Here is a 15,319-nt window from a genome sequence, read left to right as displayed (position 1 = left end):
CCTCAGTTTTGAACACAAGCATAAAGATCTTAAAGGTTGTAGGTGAGATATGTCTTTTGACAGCAAGCTCTCCTGCTGTCTTAAGAAACTTGAAATGTTCTGCCTTGTGTTAGTTAAACCTCAGTTTAAGACACTGCTGTCTCACCAGGGTTGTGTCGTGATGACAGCAAAGATACCCGGTACTTGCTGTTAAGACTGTAGACAAAACCAACATTACGTTCAGCCTCTGGTCAAGCAATTGATCCTCTGCTGCTTCTTTTAACTTTGCATCTCTGGCTTCTGCAATAACATCAACAATACATTTTTAAAAATTAAATTAGAGCATGGTGGCTTTTGCATAGTTTAGAATTTACATGTTTCAGTTTGAAAACCCGTATCTCCCTTTCCCCTCCTTGAGACAGGAAGAGTTTGAAAAATCATCACACTTACTTTGGAAAGTTTGCATTGCGAGACATAAGACTCAATCCAAGAAAGAGAAATCCCACAAAAGCTGCCAGAATAATCCAAAATATTATAACAATTGAGTCTGAAAGGGAGAAAAAATTGCTGTTATCTTTGTGTACCAGAAGAAGGCAAATGTAAAAAAATATGCAATGCATAAAGACCTACTTACATTTATTGTATTTCAGCTTGCTCTCATCCACAATCACAGTATCATCATAAACATAATAGTATTCCCATTCATATCGAAAAGACCTTGTAGAGTTCTCCATCACAGCCGTCGTCTCATTTTATGTGAAAAGTATTTGTGTTATTCCAAAAAACTGGCAAAGAACACAGTAAATGAAATTATTGTTGTTTCTAATATCTATACAAAGTTGAACGTGTTTTTCAGCAAGAACAGAAAAATCTGAGAGAGATCTTTACCCACATGCAGCCTTTATGTGTCTGCCTATTTCACCTCTTCTGACTGAACCTATATTTATCCGACATGCAGCATGCAGCATGCTGGTTCTTACACAGGGGGCAGGAGAGAGCTTGTCAATGGTGTCCAAGAGAAAAGGTAGGGAAACTGGATAGAGTAATGAAGCCTTCTTGTGACCTGTTGTTTTAAAAAATAATAATTCAGTCGCATGTCTGTGTTTACTCACACATGTTCATCTGTTAAATAATTACATTAAATAAAAAAATGATTCTTCCGAACGAGCGGGATGTATAGAGCTATGGTCCCCTCTTATGGAGGAACTTCAGAGAAGCCTCGTTCCTACAGCGGACACATGTAATGCCATAGACCAGGGGTGTCAAGATCCGTTCCTGGAGGGCCACTATCCTGCATGTTTTAGAGGTTTCCCTCTTCCAACACACCTGATTCAAATGATCAGGCTCGTTATCAGGCTTCTGCCGAGCTTGATGATAAGCTGATCATTTGAATCAGGTGTGTTGGAAGAGGGAAACATCTAAAACATGCAGGATAGTGGCCCTCCAGGAACTGAGTTTGACACCCCTGCCATAGACATATGTACGTAGGGCAATTTTCGTATATATGTCTATGTGTAATGCAGCATAGCAGTGGTAAGATAAAAGTGTAAATGTATTTTAACTTTAGGTCACTCTTTATTCATTTTAACCAACACTTGGAATCAAAAGAGGTGACGAAAAGTTGAGATGCCAGCCAGAATCACATGCAATAAATGTTAACTGTGTTTTGATCAAGAATGCCTGTGTTTGTTCGATCTCTCCTTGACAAACTGGGAGTGAAAAGGTAGCCGAAAAGGCCACGGTGTAGTTGCTTGCTCTACTGACAATCAATCGATACCGACAATCAGTAGATACAAAAAGATATAATAGTTAACTCGATCAGAATGTATCCATGTGACTTCGATCAATTATAAGAAAATACTATTTTCCGATACTGATGAAGGCAGCACTACCCTTTACGTCACACCAACGTACGCCCACAGGGTGGAACCGCCAAGCTAGTAGCATTTTCTAGCTTAGCAGCTGCGATTAGCACCACGTCAAGATCAAAATACAGCCTTTCGACGCAACTGGTTCTTCTTTGTTGTTAGCTTTACAACTACACCTGGTTATGATTGTTTAAGGTAACAAAATATACACGCTGGTCAGTCGGGTTTCGGTATAACAAACCGTCATGGATGCAGTGAACGCTTTCAACATGGAGGTAAAGTTTGCTCGCGTTTTACTTCGGTCCCACGAGCTAAACCTCAACGCTAATGCTAATGCTAACTAATGTCAATTCGTTTAACTTGTTTGACTTATTTGACAACCAACAGTGCTGAATTCCCCTCTAGACATTTCGCTTAAATCATTCTGAGAGAAAAATGTGTTCATTTGAACGCGTACAGTTTAAACGAAACTTGGATTGATTTCATTTGATAGCCACTAGCTTAGGTTCAGCTTAACGCTAGTACGTTGATCTTACACGGCCTCTCAGCTAGCTTAAATTTTAACTTAAAGGAACCAAGATTAACGATTATTCTGGAGAACAATAATGTCTGTGGTGTTTTGCAGCACTCCAGTAGTAATAGTATCGTGTCTTGATGTCAGTTTACTAAGTAGAACTATCGTTAACGTTACCTTAACGTTGCTTGCTTTAGGATGTCCAGTGTAACTTTAGTTGAATTTGACAAAAATCAAATATCAATGCCATTTGGTCGGTAACCCTTCAAGTTACACTGTCTGCCTTGCTGTGTTTTCATGTGTTTTTGCGTGATGGTGGTGGGGAACTACTGATCGAAGTAGTGCAGTATCGCTCCTAAGTTGGGCTCTGTCTCAGACTGGTTTCTTCTTTAAAACCTTACGAAACTTTAAAAATGGTGCAAGCGTTGGGTTAAAACAACGCAAGTTGTCGTTAATACGATTTCTAGTTCTTCAACGTTGTTGTACGTGTCAAGTGTTGGATAACGTTTGAGATCCAAGCTACTGCAAAAGGCAAAATTGCCTTACGTATCTCTCTATGTCTTGGTGAGCATTGAGGAATGAGTAAACACCATCTGTTGGTTACCCACATAGACGTTACTTCAAACAAAGTATAGCACAGAAATCCTGCCGAGTTATACATTCGTAGGGAAAGTTCAATTTTAATCTTGGGTCAATAAAATCTCAGCTGTCAAGTAGTATGAATGAGTAGTTTTTATTAAACTAGTAACTGCATTGCTTTAATATGCCTAATGCTGTTTTATGTTATTATGGTGGTATTTGTAGAGTGTTTCTAATGTTGCAGAATTTTCTGGTGGATTTATGGTGCTGTGGTGTCTGTTGTATTTCTTTCCCATATAAAGCAGGATACTGCATGTCTTCAGTGTAATTGTGCACCTTTTTTTGTTTTAAAATGAACTAATACAAAACTTTTCTCAAAACCCATCAGTTATTCTCCATGATTGACATGAAGCCTCCAATATCACGTGCTAAAATGATGTCAGTGACAAAATCAGCCATCAAAGCTATTAAGGTAAAGTAAACATAAGTTTTATTTCTATATTAATCAGCTCTTTAACTAACTTGATCTTGAATCACATTCATTTTCAACTTAAAGCAAAGTTGCAGTTGGATATATTGTAATGAACATATCACAAAGGCTGCAATTTAGGATTTAGGTTATGCAGCACATCTGACCCAGGGTTTAAACTGTTTCAGTATTTTACAAATACATGGTGTCTCTTTTTTGTGACATCACACTTTGATATTGTCTCATGGAGTAAATCTCCATCATATGTTTTAAATCTGTTACACCATGAGAATTAAATTAAAAGAAATGTACAAATTATTTTTATAAAATTAGAATATTTGTACCTGCTCTGCTAATGTTAATCACAGGTTACCTTTTTCAACATGGGTCAAGATCAGCTAGGTTACTACATGTACTTGCAGGTTTTGCAAACAACGTATCACTTTTGTTTGGTAATAACTTTATAGTGCCTGGTTGGTAAGGAGTGGCCGATTCAAATAAGGATCTACTAGACTACTTCTAGACTTTTAGTCCTTCAAATTTAGGCTGAACCACAGTCATTTGACTCAAACCAATAGCACTTGTGATTTGAGCCAGTATGGATTTGGTGGTATTGTTGTATTTAAATATGTAACTGGAAAAACAGAAATTTTCCTGTTTGTGTTAGTTTTTGTTATTATTCATTCTTTCATCATCCAGAAGTCTAAAGTGCGTGTCATTGGTTGATATACATTACCTCAGAAAGTACTATGTTTGCAAATTCAGTTTCCATAGGGCTTCCTCACCTCCTACAGTGGACTTTCCTCTCTGCAAATGAAGATATCAATATTTTTGAGACTTCAGCTGAATGAGATAGTTAACAGCTCACAAAAAAGGATAAATAAATGAGTCGTCCTGTGATACCTTTTTTGATTGATTGCAGAAATCATGTAGTAAATCCATCCATTATCTATACACCGCTTAATGGTCGCAGAGGGGCTGGAGTCTAACCCAGCTGACTTGGGGCGAAGGCAGGCTACACCCTGGACAGGTCATCAGTCTATTGCAGGGCCACACATAGAGACAAACAAGGACACTCATATTCACACCTCTGGACAACTTAGAATTTCCAGTTAACCTCAGCATGTTTTTGACTGTGGGAGAAAGCCGGAGAAAACCCACGCATGCACAGGGAGAAAATGCAGACTCAGAAGTCATGTAGTATACATGTAGCTCACGATTTTCCTTGCGATTCCTTACCTCTGTGTTTTGGTTATATCCTGTCTTATTAAAGTATTGTCTGGTTTGCTGTGACTCACCAATATGCATTTTTGTCTTTCATCAGCTTTACAAACATGTTGTCCAGATTGTTGAAAAGTTCATCAAGAAGGTATGTGTTCAAGAGTCTGTCACTGTATACTGTACTAAACATTTAAGTTGAAAAGAGGAATAAATTGTGTTTGTTTTTTGGTTTCAGTGTAGACCAGAATTAAAAGTCCCTGGTTTATACGTGGTTGACTCCATTGTTAGACAGTCACGCCATCAGTTTGGTGTTGAGAAAGATGTATTTGGACCCAGATTCTTGAAGAACTTCACAGATACCTTCCAAAACCTTTTCCGCTGCCCAGAAGATGATAAGGTACATTGTTTATGTTTATATGTGTATGACAAATAATAATATGGACAAGTGTGAGTGTGTGTGTGTGTGTGTGTGTATAAAGAAAACACTGGCAAAACATTATTTGTGCAGCCCTCTGATGCCCTTTAATGTTAAATCGCATTTTCTCTACTTCATTATTTTCTTTGTTTTTTGCTTTCACAGAGTAAAATTGTCCGCGTCCTAAACTTGTGGCAGAAGAATGGTGTGTTTGATATGGAAATCATTCAACCTCTAATGGATATGGCCAATGGTGTCATTTTACCTCCCTCTGCACTGGAAGGTAGTGAAGTGAATGTAGCTCTGTTTGGGTAAAGAAAAGTGGTCACGCAGTTTGTCCATTTTTGATGAACTGCATGCTGTGTTGTGCCAAAACGTCCTGTTTTCTTGTGTATTAACAGTTCCTGCTGACTCCCAAATGGAGACACGACCTCCTGTCAATAATGCCTCAGTTTTACCTGCAGTGCCTCAGCTGCCCAGTCCTGATGCCTTAGCTGCTGTAGCACAGCTGTTTCAGTCCCCCCATGGTCAGGAGGTAAGCAATAACTTCTTCTAAGCAATTAATTTAAGTGTTCAAGCTGTTGTGCTACATATCATTGTGTTATTTTTGAATTGCTCTTCTTTTTCCTACTTTCAGCTGCAGAGGATGCTCCAGAACTTCCAGCACGCTGATAAGACCCTGGCTGCCACCATCACGAACAGTGCACCAAACCCACCCCAGATGCCAGTGGCCCAGCTGAATCCACACAGTACACATGCTGAGAAGAAGAGCTCTTTTGCTGAGGTAATGGCAAAACTTTGTCTTCCTCTCAGAATAACTTTGCTGTGATAATATACAATTACTAGTTCACTAGTAATTACTAATTCTTGTTCACTTAATTATGTAAAATATATTTCCCCAGAAACTCCTCGACCGATTTGATTATGATGATGAACCTGAGGATGTAACGGCTCCAGAAGGAAATGCTCAGGCACAGTAAGTGTGTTACACTGAAAATGGGTTTGTTGATGCATTTGCACTTGTTTTATATGAAAGTGCAAAGGCTATAGTACACACATTTTTTTGTGTGTATATATCACAACCTCATGTTTAGGGCAGATGACGCATACATTTACGTTCAGCATGGAACTGCATTTTTATTCAGGTATTAGAAGGAAATAAGTTTGCAATTATATCGTTGACTAGACTATAGCCAGGACTTGTTCACAAAAAATATGGTCAGTTTTGTTTGCTTCAGTTACTGTCATGTGTGTTTTAGCAAAACATTGTCTTTTGTTTGTATGTTTTGTGTTGCTTTGGTTTTCTGATGGCATAGGAGTAGGTTAAGCACAGTGGCACCTGTTTTTAACCAGCTTTTCAATTTTCTTGTTTTGTCAAAATATCTGTACTAAAAAAAATCTGTTTTCTCATGTCAGAGGCATTCCTGAAAATGTATTCAACCAGTTTCCTGGCCAGATGCCCAACATAGATCCTCACACAATGGGACAGACTGGGGGTATGAAGGTATCCATCTTAAACTGTATCATGTAATAACTATTAACTTTCAAATATAGCAGCTCCTTTTGCTTTTCCGCTGGCAGGTGTCAAGACAGAGTTATTGTTCAAACGAATTATGAATGCTTCAAATTTTTTGGCTTTTGATTTTTGTAAAGGATCAGCTTTTTGGAGCTGCAGGCTTCAGTTATAATGTAATGTAGGCAACATTACTATGATGCCTGTTTATTTAGAAAATTTTCCCATGTCTTTCTCTTTGTCACCTTTCAGCACAGTGGAGGAATCACTCATGGTGAACATATGAAATCAGATGGATACCATTCAGTAAATGAAGCTTACACTCAATTGCAAGTAAGTCAACTTTTTCATATATATATATTTATATAGATAGATAGATAGATAGATAGATAGATAGATTATATATATATATTTTTTATTTCAAGCAAGACAGTGCTATGGTTACGGTCATTGGCAGGAAAATTTCTGTTTTACCTGTGCCATGAGCTTTTTGAACTGGAATGTGGAACCCTGTGCTCATTATTCTTACAGTACTTTTAAAAAAATGTCATGCCATCCTTGTCTAATAGGGAAATTCAAGAGAAGACTCATCGATGAGGCGGGAGGACAGACACAGGGGCTACAGCAAGAAGTCAAGATCTGGTTCCAGGTAACGGCTTTGCTCATTACAGTTAACCCGACAGGATTTTAGAATGTTGTTGCTTGTGTATGTCATAGTTGTCATCAGGAAATGACAAACTGAAGCAAAACCCAAACCCCTGCCTTTTACAGTGATCCGGTGCCTCTGTTCTGTCGAGGGGCATTTAGTTAGGATGGTTTGGGTCGCCTTGTCTCCTTAGGCAAGTGTTATACTTCAACAACCGTGAGAATGTCAAGGTCCCCTCGGTTCCATGCAGTGTAAATTGTCATCTTCCCAAGTCCATGCAGAACCCTCCTCACGCATCTGCATGCATCCCAAAGCTTGTGAGCTTGCTCTGCATTTGTGTGTGTGCTCGGAATAAGTAGATACAACCTTCTGCACATACATGTCCGCTTCTAAATGGACTCCTACATACTGAAAAAATAGTATAATAATAATAACAGCTACGCACCCGAGGGGTCCACTGCGTTTGTGCGAGTCTGCAGGGAAGTGAGGGAAAAGTGAGAGTGATCACCTTTATTCTGTGATGAAACACATCTGTCCTAATGGGAAGGGTCTCTTCCAGGATGAGGATGCCCCCTTCTATAGAGCACAAGGGATCATTGAATAGACCCTCCAGAAAAATGCGGGCAAAAATCCTTGATTATGCAAATAAATATGCAGGGTTTTTATGCCATTTTATGCGGGGAAATTGCGGAAAGTATGCGAATAGTTGTGAAATATGCAAAAAGGTGCGAAATATGTAAGAACTGGGAAAAAAAGGTGATTCTTCTCCTACATCCTGTTACTAGGCTACCACTGAATGAAAAAGAGCAATATAAAGATAAACAGACATACTACATGCAAGACACATCACAGTAAGTGCTGCCAATGTTTCATTTATTATCAGCTTAAGCATGACTTAAACATTCCTCAATCACAAATTTCTCAGAAATAAAACATTCTTTCTGCTTAGTTATACTTTGAGGTAGAGCAAACCACCTGCTCCAGTGTCGTGGAGAAGTTGTTACCGACCCGTTTCTGTCGGCCGCCGAACCGTGGTTGGGCAACCTCGGGTAGTGCTAGCCCGCCTAACTTAGCACGGCTCGTTGGTGGTAACAGCTAATATATAGTCCAACAAAACTTTGCAGTTGGGAAGAACGGGGCACTTTATTTAACAGCAGCGACTGTCCACACTTACTGCTTGGAGCATACCTCGACTTCTCATACTTCTTTTCAATAACTTCTGTCTCATCATGTGCAGCTCGACATATCTCGGTCTCTGCTACCGACACACATCCGCCACGGGCCCCATACTCTTTAGTCGCACACATACACACACTCACACACACACGCCCACCTCTACGTGCCTAGGTTAAAGGAGCAGGCTTGGCCTGCAACAAAGTGCTGCAACACGGTTGATTTTCTTCAGTGCTCCAGAACGATGTTGCACGGGGTGCAAAAAAGTTTCCCCCCTGCTTTCATGCAGTAAATCTGGGCACTGTTTTTCCCGGTCTCTGGCTGAAATATTCGTCAGTAAATGTGATCTTTGAGCATTCGCCTTTCTTGTTTTTCGTCTCTGAGCGCCGCGCTCTGCATCAGCTTGTGCTTCTAGTGTGTGTGTGTGAATGCGTGAACTGATGACGTCAGGCCGGGCGTCACATAAAAACTCACTCACAACTCCATTTATATTGGTTATAGTTTTCTCATTTTATGCGGAAATTGTGAAATCAAGCGGGACACGCATATTTCTCTTTTTTTCGTGGAAATGTGAGATTCTTGCGGGAATTATGTGCTGTTTTGCTGGGATTATACGGCCTTTTGGGAAATAATTGACCCCCTCATAATCAGCGACATTTTGTTGATTAATGCGGGAATTCATGCGATCGGATAATCACATTTTTCTGGAGGGTCTAATTGAATGGTTTGATGAATATTTAAAAGGATGTAAATCATATACTGTGACTTTTGCTGTCACAAGATCTCAACCCAATAGAACATCTGTGGAAGATTTTGGACAGACAAATTAGTCAACATTCCCCAATACAGTCACTAAATGTCTGAATGAGGGGAGATCTTGTTTAAGAATGATGTACAATCCCTCCAATGGAGTTAATGCTTGTTAATAGTAAAAATGTTCGTTTTTCATTTAATTTGTCACTTGTCTGTATATTAATTATGGAAGTCTGTGTAACTACTTTTAATGTTAGAGCAGACAAAGAAATTTTAATCTGCCACTGTATTCAATATATCCTTGGGGTTATTTTACCCTGTAGAAAGCAGTGAACTCCTGCATATCTTCATGTTGTCATGTCCAAGTCATGTAAGGGTAAGAGCGAAAAGGCTAATGCTCCTCTGGTGAATTGCGATATTTTTTGATGCAATATTCAACTAAGGTAATCCTTTATGTTTCAGATCTCCCAGGAGAAGAAGATCAAGATCTTCATCTCGCTCAAGAAGGTCAAGGCATCGACGGTCGCATTCCAGAGAACGGCGTTGGAGATCTCGCTCTCGCTCTCGCTCTCAGAATAGGAGTGAAAGAGAAAAGGACAGAGAGCGCAGACAGAAAGGTCTTCCCAGCATAAAGAGCCAGACACTCAGTGGTATGTGCTACAAAATTAGAAATTAACCGGTGAAGATCACAAATTATATATAGTGCAGAGAATTGCTGTAATCGCTTATGCGGCAATGGTATCCACTTTGTCCAGCCCTACAGGAAGGATCCACTTTAGATTTTTCCAAGTCATGACTATAACAGTGTTTCCCCTGGGTTGAAATGGCTGTGAGGTGGTGGGGTTACTTTCAGCTGAAAGTTGTTGACGGGGGGGGGGGGCATTATATATACACACGTGGACAAAATTGTTGGTACCCCTCAGTTAAAGAAGGAAAAACCCACAATTCTCACTGAAATCACTTGAAACTCACAAAAGTAACAATAAATAAAAATTTATTGAAAATTAAATAATCAAAAACAGCCATTACTTTTGAATTGTTGATTAACATAATTATTTTAAAAACAAACTAATGAAACAGGCCTGGACAAAAATGATGGTACCTCTATAAAAGATTGAAAACTATTTGACCAGAGTGACATGATTAACTCAGGTGTGTCATTTAATTGACATCACAGGTGTTTCCAAACTCATAATCAGTCAGTCTGCCTATTTAAAGGGAGACAAGTAGTCACCCTGCTGTTTGGTGAAAAGGTGTGTAACACACTGAACATGGACAACAGAAAGCGAAGGAGAGAATTGTCCCAGGACATCCGAAAAAAAATTATAGACAAACATCTTAAAGGTAAAGGCTATAAGACCATCTCTAAACAGCTTGAAGTTCCTGTGACAACAGTGGCTCATATTATTCAGAAGTTCAAGACCCACGGGACAGTAGCCAACCTCCCTGGACGTGGCCGCAAGAGGAAAATTGATGACAAATTGAAGAGACGGATCGTTCGAATTGTATCCAAAGAGCCCAGAGCAACCTCCAAAGAAATTAAAGGTGAACTCCAAGGCCAAGGTACATCAGTGTCAGATCGCACCATTCGTCGTTGTTTGAGCCAAAGTGGACTTCATGGGAGACGACCAAGGAGGACACCACTGCTGAAAAAACTCATAAAAAAGCCAGACTGGAATTTGCAAAAATGCATGTTGACAAGCCACAAAGCTTCTGGGAGAATGTCCTTTGGACAGATGAGACCAAACTGGAGCTTTTTGGTAAGGCACATCGACTCTATGTTCATAGACTCAAAAACCAAGCATACGAAGAAAAGAACACTGTCCCTACGGTGAAACATGGAGGAGGCTCAGTAATGTTTTGGGGCTGCTTTGCTGCATCTGGCACAGGGTGTCTTGAAAGTGTGCAAGGTACCATGAAATCTGAAGACTATCAAGGCATTCTGGAGAGAAATGTGCTGCCTAGTGTCAGAAAGCTTGGTCTCAGTCGCAGGTCATGGGTCTTCCAACAGGACAACGATCCAAAACACACAGCCAAAAACACCCAAGAATGGCTGAGAGAAAAGCGTTGGACTATTCTAAAGTGGCCTTCTATGAGTCCAGATCTGAATCCCATTGAACATATGTGGAAGGAGCTGAAACATGCCATTTGGAGAAGACACCCATCAAACCTGAGACAACTGGAGCTGTTTGCTCATGAGGAGTGGGCCAAAATACCTGTTGACAGCTGCAGAACGCTCATTGACAAATACAGAAATCGTTTAATTGCAGTGATTGCCTCAAAAGGTTGTGCAACAAAATATTAAGTTATGGGTACCATCATTTTTGTCCAGCCCTATTTCATTAGTTTGTTTTTTTAAATAATTATGTTAATCAACAATTCAAAAGTGATGGCTGATTTTGATTATTTAATTTTCAATAATTTTTATTTATTGTTACTTTTGTGAGTTTCAAGTGATTTCAGTGAGAATTGTGGGTTTTTCCTTCTTTAACTGAGGGGTACCAACAATTTTGTCCACGTGTGTACAATCGGGCCGTCTCCGCCGCAGCCATGGGTTTTGCACTGCACTTTTTTTCTTTTTCTTTTTTTTTTTTTTTTGCCGCAGACCAGTGAGGCGGCAATGTCGGCAGAATTTTGATGAGGCGGTGGCCTATACCGACGAGGCGGGCCGCCTCACTGGTCATATGGGAGGGGAAACACTGCTATAATATTTCTAAGTTACATTGCCATATGTGTGCTGTACAAGTACAACTGTTTTTACCATTTAATTTCATTAGGATTCTGTGAGTAATTAAAAGTTTAGTCTATTAAGATAAGTGGTAGTCAAAGCTATTCAGGGCTGCTGCAATTACTTGGCATGATGTCGAAGCTGAAAATATGATATTTTTAATAGATTCATGTCTTTCTTTCAATTTTACTCTAGCAAATGTTTTCCTTTCTTATCACTTTGCAATTGCTGTGTTATGATGTCACTCCAGTATTGGTCCAGCTCAGCACTGTAGTTTTAGACAGTGGCAGTGAAGTCCAACTTGGTTGTATAAAAATTTTTTTTTTCAAAGATCCAAAGCTTTGAAAATATGGGAGTACTTCAGATTATCACAGAGCAAAAATGCGGTTTGTACACTGTCCAAGAATTCAATGACAATCACAGTCCCTCCAGGATTTCGCGGGCGTTTTTTGTGATTGTTGCTGCCGAAAGTGCCTGAGTTCGCTGCAGCTTTTCTAAAAATTACAATAAAAGTTGCGATGTTTTAAGCTTATTTGTTGTGATAAAATTGCGGGAGACAAGTGATAATTGCTAAAGAGCTGCATTTTTTCCAGCTTGTAGAACATGTTTCAACACTGTAATTGACAATATTTATTCCGAAATTAATTATTTAACGTTCCAACCCATTTCCACAAAAGCTGGCACACCATGGTGGGACAAAGCAGCCAGATACTGATTTAACATGATGTGACCGAACTATGCAGGGGGCGACAGGAATTGATGGGACTCAGAAACACCCCCACAATGTAATCAGTTGTTCCTTGTGTCATTTCTGATATGTCCGCAGTGGTAGATTTGTAGTAGGCTCAGAATCATGTGATTGTCAGCAGGCCGCTGAGGTAGAGTTCACTTGTTGCCATGGTTATCGTGCCACTATCAGACACTGTGCTGCTATGAATCCTTAACAAATCCGTTGATCCAGACTTTAAGCCGTATCACTGCCGAAGTCTAATCACTTGGTCCTTGTGTCATTTATGACCTACCCTGAAAACCTATTTTAAATCCCTGAGTCCGTTTTTGAGTGATGTTGGTAACAGAGAAAGGATTCACACACGCTGATCGTCACATAACTCCGCCGTGTTCTTTGGTGGAATATTTAATATAATTTACCTCATTCTTTCAGTGCTCTAACGGATCTGGATGCAACAGCTTCCATCATGGTGATCTGTCTGGTCTGTTGTCCGCTCATTTCAGCCGTTCTAATATGTTTAGTATTTTTAAAAGAAGTGTGTATCAATCATTGACTTTTTTTTCTTTTTTGTATTCCACCACAATATTGCACAGTTGTAAAACAGTTTAGCTCCGCTTTGGTGAAGAACATCGGTGAATTAATTGTTTATCACGATCTTCAGCAGTAATTTTTGTTGGTAAATGAGAGACATTAGTGTCACACATGTCTGCATCTTCAAATCATAAACAGGAAGTGAATTCGGTGACGTACGTGCATTACATTTGCGCTGGGAGCTGCTATGATTGGTGGAACTCACGGGAGGCGGGCCAAAATTGTGGGAAAGTTGTGGTGATTGGAGGGCACGCAAAATTCACAGAGATTGGTTGATTTCGCGTGATCGCAACATCGCGAATTCCTGGAGGGACTGCAATCAGCACAGTACAAACACACAGGTGCTGTTCAGAGCAGAGGCACTTCACAGACATATTGTTTTCTTATCTCCTATTTTTTGTTCTCATATAAACTGTACTTACAGCCATACTCCCACAAAAGCTGTTCTCATTTAAATTTTTTTGTTGCTGTTGCCAGAAACTGGAACAAATACGAAATAGGAGTCTTTTGGTGCGTAGCCTTTTCAAAAATAAGTGTTGTACTTGAGAGTACCCCATGTATTCGCAGATTTTTGTGACAAAAACGGCAGTAATCATTCACCGCGACGCTTTCTCGGCTGCATGCCATTGTTGTTTGGACTACATGGACTTCAAGGTTGATTTGTTTGTGCGTCACATCCGTGTTATGCTGATTGGTTCTTTCTCGTTCAAGCTGCATTCGTTAGCCCCTCCTTTTTGAAATCGTCTCGTATCATCACAATGCCAGACTGCCTTTATTTGTATTTATATTAATACATAAATAAAGTCAGTCTGGATTGTCCAGGCAAATATAAAGACCAAATTTTTTCACTGAATTTAATAGGAACATGGATTTCTTTTTCAACTGAAATATCGATTTAACTTAGGCTACGTTTATATGAGGACCATCTTAACAGAAAACTCAAAAGTGACGTCTTGTCATTTCACGTTTAGACGAGTGGTTTTGAAGGAAATCTGCGTATATACGGTGACTCTATAGTGTGTGGAATTCGATTGGATATGCATGCCAGGCAGCTAGGTGGTGCTGTGATAAAACTCCGTCATGTCTACGCGTATGCGTACTATCTCCCTTTTCGGATCTCCGCCGCGGTAAATGTTCATGAATGGAATCTGTACAGATTCTGCACGTTTGTTGGTACGACTCCTGTAGAGTACATAGAGCTGCCAGAGTTGCTTGAAGGTACGAAGGATGGAAATAATCAGACATCTTCGTTTACTTCCTTGTACTGGCCGGCAAAACAAAGCACCGGTGCACGCATGTGACGTAATCGCGTACGCGACGTGGTCAGATCTCGGCAAAGTTTTGCGTTTTGCTGTTTAGACGGAAACAAAACGGTGGAGAGTTTTCAACTTTTCCACTCTGGAGGCCGGTTTCAAATTTTTGCACTTTTAAGCCCCCAAAACGCCGTCCTCGTATAAACAATAGGGTGTTTTGTTGAAATATTTTGACGTTTTTACCTGCAAGCGTCCTCGTGTAAACGGCCCCTTAGTCCCCAGTATTACTGACTGAAGCTTTCTGTATTGGAAGAAAAGTGACACATTTTTAGTTGTTTGATAACTTAGTAAAGACAAAGGCACGTTATCTATTATCCATACATTGCTCATGTTGTCGAGAGCAGTATATAAAATATACCCGTGAAACAAAGCTCAGTATAGAGCATTCTCATTTAAAGACCTAAAACCTTAATTTAATTCGACTATGGGTGTTTTTATTCTCTTTTTGCTTGTAGTTTGCAGTACTACACTTTGGGTTGGACAGCTAGACAAGAAAACTCAGCAGTCTGATGTGATGTCCCTTTTGGAAGAGTTTGGTCAGATCGAGTCCATCAACGTAAGTTTTGGCAACTCTCACAAAGATGCCTATGAAGTTACATGATTTAAAAACTAATGGTGTCCTGTATTTCACGATCACCTTTTGCTCTCTGTGTCCAGATGATTCCTCCAAGGGGTTGTGCCTATATTGTAATGGTTCACAGACAAGATGCCTATACAGCCTTGAACAGACTTAGTAGGGGCTCATACAAAGTCAATCAGAAACCTGTTAAGGTACCTGCTCTTTTATGCACATAGCTTTAATTTACAGCAATGTATTGGTTCTGGAA

General features: G+C 39.8%; 1 protein-coding gene and 1 long non-coding RNA gene across 3 annotated transcripts in view; one reads left to right on the top strand and one right to left on the bottom strand.

Moving 5' to 3' along the window:
* Window positions 1–723: 723 nt before the first annotated feature.
* On the bottom strand, window positions 724–3,186 carry LOC127536703 (uncharacterized). The gene is made up of 3 exons (XR_007945796.1): window positions 2,539–3,186; window positions 960–1,042; window positions 724–764 (listed from the first exon to the last, which is right to left on the bottom strand). It is a non-coding gene; the product is annotated as an uncharacterized LOC127536703 (long non-coding RNA).
* The window catches only part of LOC110947877 (SR-related and CTD-associated factor 4-like), a 28,732-nt gene continuing 15,293 nt past the window's right edge, over window positions 1,881–15,319 (top strand). The window contains exons 1-14 of one of the 2 annotated variants that reach the window (XM_022189192.2): window positions 1,881–2,122; window positions 3,329–3,412; window positions 4,734–4,778; window positions 4,866–5,027; window positions 5,211–5,328; window positions 5,447–5,580; window positions 5,683–5,829; window positions 5,948–6,021; window positions 6,462–6,549; window positions 6,811–6,891; window positions 7,128–7,207; window positions 9,593–9,780; window positions 14,948–15,048; window positions 15,150–15,263. In XM_022189192.2, the coding sequence (XP_022044884.2) occupies window positions 2,093–2,122; window positions 3,329–3,412; window positions 4,734–4,778; window positions 4,866–5,027; window positions 5,211–5,328; window positions 5,447–5,580; window positions 5,683–5,829; window positions 5,948–6,021; window positions 6,462–6,549; window positions 6,811–6,891; window positions 7,128–7,207; window positions 9,593–9,780; window positions 14,948–15,048; window positions 15,150–15,263 (1,446 nt within the window). In that variant the 5' untranslated portion in view covers window positions 1,881–2,092. Of the gene's footprint in view, window positions 2,123–3,326; window positions 3,413–4,733; window positions 4,779–4,865; window positions 5,028–5,210; window positions 5,329–5,446; window positions 5,581–5,682; window positions 5,830–5,947; window positions 6,022–6,461; window positions 6,550–6,810; window positions 6,892–7,127; window positions 7,208–9,592; window positions 9,781–14,947; window positions 15,049–15,149; window positions 15,264–15,319 lie in introns of those variants that run through there. The other variant, XM_022189194.2, reaches the window with a different exon arrangement.

This window comes from Acanthochromis polyacanthus, chromosome 13 (genome assembly GCF_021347895.1).
Source record: "Acanthochromis polyacanthus isolate Apoly-LR-REF ecotype Palm Island chromosome 13, KAUST_Apoly_ChrSc, whole genome shotgun sequence".
NCBI lineage: Eukaryota > Metazoa > Chordata > Actinopteri > Pomacentridae > Acanthochromis > Acanthochromis polyacanthus.
This window is presented reverse-complemented; position numbering and strand designations above follow the sequence as displayed.